The following is a 7500-nucleotide window of genomic DNA, read 5'->3' as shown; positions in this document are numbered from 1 at the left end:
TTAGCTGTATGAATGTATTAAATATTATAGAAGCGTTTGAAGATATGGGTTTCTGCTTTAAAGAAGATTTTACCTACGATCCTGAAATATATATTGAGAATTTGAAAACTTATTTTTTAAGCAAATTAGAAGAATCTAAAAGTAAAGGTAATGAAGGAGAAAAGGAATTTGGTGGTGTTAATACTGTTGATGAAACAAGTAAGAGTAATAAGAATATGGAAATATTAAAAAATATTGAAAAAAAAGATGTTATGGATAAAAATCCGATAAGTGATGTACCTAAAGATATTATATTTTTTATGAGAGTTGCATCTTTATTACATGGATTATGTACACAATTAAATGTAAAAATTAATTATTTAAATATCTTTTCAAGAAGAGCTAAAGAAGCTTTAGAAAAAATATATATACCAATAAATAATAGTATACACACAATACCAATAGATAAATATCCAAATACATTTGTAGAAAAAAGAATTCATCAATTTATAAAAACATTATATGAAAAAAAAAAAATACTAGGATGTCAAGTAGCCATTATACATAAAAAAAAGTTAGTTGTTAATACATGTGTAGGAATTACAAGTACAACAGATAAAAGACCTATAACAAAACATTCTTTATTTAATGGATATTCATTAAACAAAATTATTTTAAATATAGCTCTATATCATCTTATATGTAACTCAGTGAATGAACAAACGTCAGGTGAAAGTATTTTGCTCGGTATGGATAAGAAAAAGGATAAGCTAGGGGAAAAGATAAGTCAAAAAATTCAAGAAAAAATAAGTGAAAAGATAAAAATTAAATCAAACGCGAAGGAGAAAAATCAATTGGATGAAAAAATGAAAATTAAGATAAACGAAAAGGATAAGGGTAAAGCTAAGGAAAAGAATAAAAATAATAATAAGGAAAAAAATGATAAGGAAAAAAATGATAAGGAAAAAAATGATAAGGAAAAAAATAGTAATGAAGACAATAATAAAGAGGACAATGATAAGGATAACAATGATAAGGATAACAATGATAAGGATAACAATGATAAGGATAACAATGATAAGGATAACAATAATAATGAGGACAATAATAATAATAATAATAAATTATTAAACGAAATGGATCAAAGTAAACACAATGCAAATGAAAAAACATCCAATATGAAAGATAATAATAAACCTTATGAAGAAGAAGACCTAGAGGATGAAGTTGCTGATGATAATAAAACAGATAATGAAAATAATTATATTACCGAAAAATTAAATGAATTTAATAAAATAGAAAACGATTATTTCTCAGTAAATATGAATGAAAATATAATTAAATGTGAAGAGTTTGGTGAGAGCAAGGATATAAGTCCTTTATCTGTCAATAGTTTCATAAGTTTTAATAGTTATAATAGTTATAATAATAATGTTAGTTGGATCAGTAGTATGAGTAGGAATAGTTACAAAAGTATGATTGAAAGGATAGAAGATGATGTGCAATATAAAGAAATTAATGATGATCTACCTAATAATAGTAAGCTTAGTCTTATGAGCGAATACAAAAAGCATGATAAATATAAAGGTAGAAATTATATCCATAATCACAATAATGATGATGTACATCACCATAATCATCATCATAATCATCACCATAATCTTCACCATAATCATCACCATAATCATCACCATAATCATCACCATAATCATCACCATAATCATCACCATAATCATCACCATCATGATAATAATATAAATAAGAGTAATAATGAGACAGAGTCCAATCCAAATAAATCCATAAATATATATCCAAATATATCATATAACAAAATGGATACCTTAATAAAAAAACAACAAAGTTATATTGATGAGAAAAACTTTATAAAAAGTATAGAAAGCAAACAAATAAGAAATTTCAAAAATATTATTAACGATCATATTTGTAATTACTGGGATGGATTTATATGTAATAATAAAAAAAATATAACCATAAAAGATATATTAACTTTAAAGTGTTTTATTAAGAAGCCTTTTCATGATAAAATAACGTTAAGCAAATTTATAGATTACGATCAAATGATAAATATGATTGAGAACTCTAAACATTATAAGACTTCAGATAAAACGTCGAAATATGGAGAGTATTTATATTTAATCGATACATATATTATATCTGAGTTAATACATAATATATCAGGATTACATTATTATGAGTATATATATAAATATATAGTGAAACCATTAAATTTGACTGAAGAAATGTTTGTACCCATACCTTCAGAATTATTAAAAAATCAAAAATACGAAGATTCAAAAAAGAAAAATGTCAACAATCAAAATAATGTAAATACCACTGGTGGTCTTAGTAATAATAATTTAGATAAAACAAAAAAATTTATAAAGGATAAAAAGGCAAATGTTATAGATAAAAAAACAAACATTCTAGATAAAAAATCTATTGTTATGGATAAATGGCCTAACATGATGAAGGATTATACAACCAGTGCTTTAAAAAATAATGAATACAAATCAACTTCTTTTATTGGTGGTAAGAAATTTAAAAAGTCTAGTACTATTTCCAACTTTATAGACGATATAAATGATGATATGAATTTTTATATTATGAATGCGGAACTTTTAAAGTTTGAAAATATTAATTTAAAGAATACCATATCTAACAAAAAAAAATTTGATAGTAATCAAAAAGTTTTATCGAAAAAAAGAAGTATAAGTGTTGATGTGTATTATTCTAAGAAAAAAATTAAAGGTAACACAATAAATAAAATAATAACAAGTGAATAGATAAAAAAAAAAAAAAAAAATAATAAACACATCAAAATTAATATATAAAGAAAGAATATATTCACAAAGGTGTAATATATAATATGTAATATATATATATATATATATATATATATATATTTTATTTATTTGTAGATGGTAGTAAGAAGGAGAAAAAAAAAAATAAGGATAAGAAAGATCAAAAGGGAAGTAAAACCAAAGTGGATTTTGAAAAAAGAGACATCGCAGAGATGAAGAAAGTAGATAAGAATGAAGAAAGAAACCAACCGAATCAACAGAAAGATCATCCAAATGAACAAAACGATCAAATGTATGAGGACATAGTTGAAACGTATGAAGATATAATTGAAACATATGAAGACAAAATAGAACTAAACCATGATAATGATGATAGTAACCTAAAGATGAACGATGTTTATCATGACATTATAGAAGAGAAAGAAGACAATGAATATTATAATAATATTAAGAAGGAATATGAAAATGAAGAGAATAATAATAAAATTGAAATATCAAAAGATTCTTTAAATAAGAAGCAATCTAATATAGAAAGTAAAATGAATATTTTAATAAATAACGAACTTATAGATAATGAAAATGCAAGAAAATTGGATTCAAGTAATCTTCTTGAAAGTACCTTAAGGAATAAAGAATCCTTTAGTTTTAAAAATAAATTTTTGAATCATGTAGATAATTTAAAATTAAAAACGAAGAAAATAAATGATTCCATAAAAAATATGTATGAAAATAATGAGAATATTTTTTTGAAAAATTTCTTTCTGTCACCTAAGAAATGTGATAATATAGAAAATAACTTAGATCACAGAAATGTAGAGGCTAATTGTGTAGATAATAATATGTGTGAAAGTAATAGTTTGAATAATAGTTGTTACAATAATAGTTTTTATAATAGTTTTTATAATAGTCATAGTAATAGTAAAAATAGTAGTAAAATAAGAAACTACAATAATATGGATAATGTAAATAATAATGTTAATAGTGATAATATAAATTATAGTCCCAATGATAATAAAAAGAAAAATAGTTATAATAATAATAATAATAATAATAGTAATAACAATATTATTGTTAGTTGTAGCCCTTATGTTTATAATTACAACAATAAATATACATTAAAAGAAAATTATGATAAAAAATTTAATATGAACAAATTTAATAAAGTAATGTTATCTAATCCAAAAGCAACAGTTCATAAGAATAAAAAAGATAATTTATTTTTATTTGAGGAAAGAGGTAAGAGATCACATAGTTATAGTGACTGTAGAAATGAATCACATCATGTAATGAAAAATTCTTATATGGAGAATATTAACAATATAAATAATTATAGTAATAGTAGTATGAATTACTTAAACTATTATATTAGTAATAAGAAAAGTGTAAATTATATGAATGCCAATGGGGTGGTCATAAAATATGATGATGATAATAATAATGTAAATAATGTAAATAATGTAAATAATATGAATAATATAAATAACAATGAAAGTAATAATACTAACAAAATGAGCTTTTTTACAAACACTATCTTGAATACTTTTCAAGATAAAAATAATAAGACAAAAAAGAAAAAAGAAGTGAAATGTTTAAGTAATGAAGATAAATATTTTTATAATTTAGAAGAAAGAAGAAAATATTATAAATATAATTTTGATAAAAATATCAGAAAATTATTTAACAATGTAGATACAAAAACGAGTGGTGAAGAATCAGCAAATAGTCTATTGAAAGAAAAATATAATAAATATCATAAGAGAAATAAGAAATATAAAAAACTCTTCGAATATATCAAACAGTTAAAAGATCATATAAAAAAAAAAAGCGATCATATTAGAGAGGCAAATGAAGCATTTATAAGAAGTATAAAACAAAAGCAAGAGGACGAAAATAAAAAAAAAGAAGAGAATAAAACAACTGATGAGGGTAAAACAATTGATGAGGGTAAAACAATTGATGAGGGTAAAACAATTGATGAGGGTAAAACAATTGATGAAGGTAAAACAATTGATGAGATTAAAACAATTGATGAGGTTAAAACAATTGATGAGGTTAAAACAATTGAAGAGGGTAAAACAATTGAAGAGGGTAAAACAACTGATGAGGGCAAAACAATTGAAGAGGGTAAAACAGTTCAAGAGGGTAAAACAATTCAAGAGGGTAAAACATTTCAAGAGGGTAGAACAATTGAAGAGTGCAAAATCATTGGAGATAATAAAAAGGGTGGTGAAGATTACAATAAAAATGAAGAGAATAAATCTAAAGAGGAAAAAACACGAAACGATGACAAATACGAATTTGTTCAAGATACCGAAGAGCTCATAAAAAAGGTTACGAAAAAAGATCAAGAGTTGTTGAAAAAATTAATAGAATATAAATACCAAATATTAAAAAAACAAAATAATAACCTTATGAAAAAAAAAAATAAACAGAATATATATATGAACGATTATTCAGATAATATAGAAATGTTTAGTGATACTGAAACAGATTCTACTGATTATTATGATGAAGATGATGTAGATTATGATGAACATATGGTTGAATATAATAATTATCATGATGAAAGAAATCAGAATACAAAAGAGTATATATTTTATGATAAGAAAAGAACCAGAAGAGAACTAAAAGAATTACGACGTTTTAATGAAAGGAAAAAAAGGTTAGAAACATATTTAATTATGAATAAGTTATATAATCAAAATAAAAAAGGAGTGATTTCAAAAGAATATCATACAATTAATAAAAAAACGGATGTATATTGGAGACTAGCTTTTGCAAGAAGAAACATTAATGTATTAGAAAACGTAACACAAGAGGATGTGAATAATCAATTAGAAATGTTAAAGTCTAATGGCAAAGTACAAAAAAAGGGAGGAGGAAATAATAAGGAAAATGAAAATGAGGAAAAAAATAAAAATAATAAAAATAATTATATTAATAATATAAAGAATGATCAAGAGAAATCATTAAATGATAATAAAAATTTTGATAACAAACTTAAAATGTATGTAGATAATTTTAATATTAAACAATATAATAAATATATATCATTATTCCAATTAATGCAATCTAAACCATATATTTTAGATCCGTTAATTTATGATTCTAAAAAAATTTTGGATAAATTTATACCAATCAATGGTAGATTTACAGCAAAAGCATTATGTAAATTATTAGCATTTGTGAATAACGAATTTTTTTTTCCATCTTATATTATTAATAAAATAAGAAAGAAATATACTATTGATAAAAGTGTAGAGGCATTGATTTTAACAGGAGCTATGAGTAGAATATGGGGTATGGGTTTTCAACTCTTTGAATGTGAATATAATGCTAATATTAATGATGAATTTAATTTATATAAAAAAAAAAATAAATATAAAAGAAAAAATATAGAATCTAGAAAAAAAAAAAAAATAAATAAAAAAAATAAAATTGTTGGATATGGACAATCCGATTTTTCAGGATGTTTGGCTATATCATTTCCAGAAATTGATTTATCTATCACAATACTTTTATCTGACGTTTTTAAAGGAGCAGATGTAATACAAAAAAAAAAAATTATTTAACAATTATGTATTATATATATGATACATGTTAAGCCTTAATATTTATTTAATTTATTCATTTTTTTTTTTTTTTTTTTTTTTTTTTTTTTTTTTCTATCGTTTTCTTAGGTGTGTCATCTCTTATTAGAATTTATATTAAAACTATACGGATTGAAACCTCAATGGAAAGTGCCTGTCAAAATGTCTGAACTTGTCAAAGTTTTTTAAAATTAAAAAAAATAACAGAAAAAAAGAAAGCATCTTTTTTGTCGTCCTACAATTCGTAATACAGCACATATATATATATATATATATATATATATTATATTATATGTGTGTTTATTTCTTCCTAATTTTTTTAGTTGTACTTTTTTTTTTATTTTATTATATATATTTTTTTTTACCCAGTAGACACATGAATATACTCTAAATAATATTCCCCTTTATTTTTTAATTTGTCAAATTATACAAATTTATTTTTAACATAGAATTTTATAAAATTATTATACTAGAAAAAGATTTATTTTATTTTTTTTTTTATTTATTTATTTATTTATTTTTATTTATTTATTTATTTTTATTTATTTATTTTTTTTTTATTTTCGACAAAAATAAATATATGGCTAAATTAAATATAAATAGCGTAAAAGTTATGTTGCATATATAAATCATTAAGATAATATTTCATTTGATTCATATACTACATGTGTTATTTAATATGAAACAGTTTTTTTTTTTTTTTTTTATTTTAATATTTTTCGTTGTTTTATTTTATTTGTTTTTATTTCCTATTTTCTGTTTTTTTTTTTTTTTATTCTTGCGTTTAAAATGTTTTTAAATATATATATATATATATATATATTTATTTATTTATATATATATATGTATTTTTTAAAACATATAAAACATTATATATATATATATATTGATATATATTTAACTAAATTTTAAACATATATATGTCTATTTTATATAAAACTATATAAATATGTATTATATATATATATATATATATATATATATATATATATATATAAAAAAAAAAAAAAAAAAAAAAAAAAAAAAAAAAAAAAAAATAAAAAAAAAAAATACTACTTTTATAGATAATATTTATTTTTTTAAAAAAAAAAAAAAAAAAATAAATAAAT

The 7500-nt window shown here is 21.2% G+C and overlaps 1 protein-coding gene across 1 annotated transcript in view; it reads left to right on the top strand.

Moving 5' to 3' along the window:
- The window catches only part of PRSY57_1413800 (atypical protein kinase, ABC-1 family, putative), a gene marked incomplete at both ends in the record, with an annotated part of 9137 nt that extends 2557 nt beyond the window's left edge, over nt 1-6580 (top strand). The window contains 3 exons of the mRNA XM_020115275.1: nt 1-2748; nt 2919-6346; nt 6482-6580. The exon at nt 1-2748 is cut by the window's left edge and continues 1719 nt beyond it. Of these exons, the coding sequence (XP_019969932.1) occupies nt 1-2748; nt 2919-6346; nt 6482-6580 (6275 nt within the window). The remainder of the gene's footprint in view (nt 2749-2918; nt 6347-6481) is intronic.
- Nucleotides 6581-7500: the final 920 nt, after the last annotated feature.

Source organism: Plasmodium reichenowi, chromosome 14, assembly GCF_001601855.1.
Source record: "Plasmodium reichenowi strain SY57 chromosome 14, whole genome shotgun sequence".
Lineage (NCBI taxonomy): Eukaryota > Apicomplexa > Aconoidasida > Haemosporida > Plasmodiidae > Plasmodium > Plasmodium reichenowi.
Note: the sequence above shows the minus strand (reverse complement) of the source record. Positions and strands in the feature narration are given on the sequence as shown.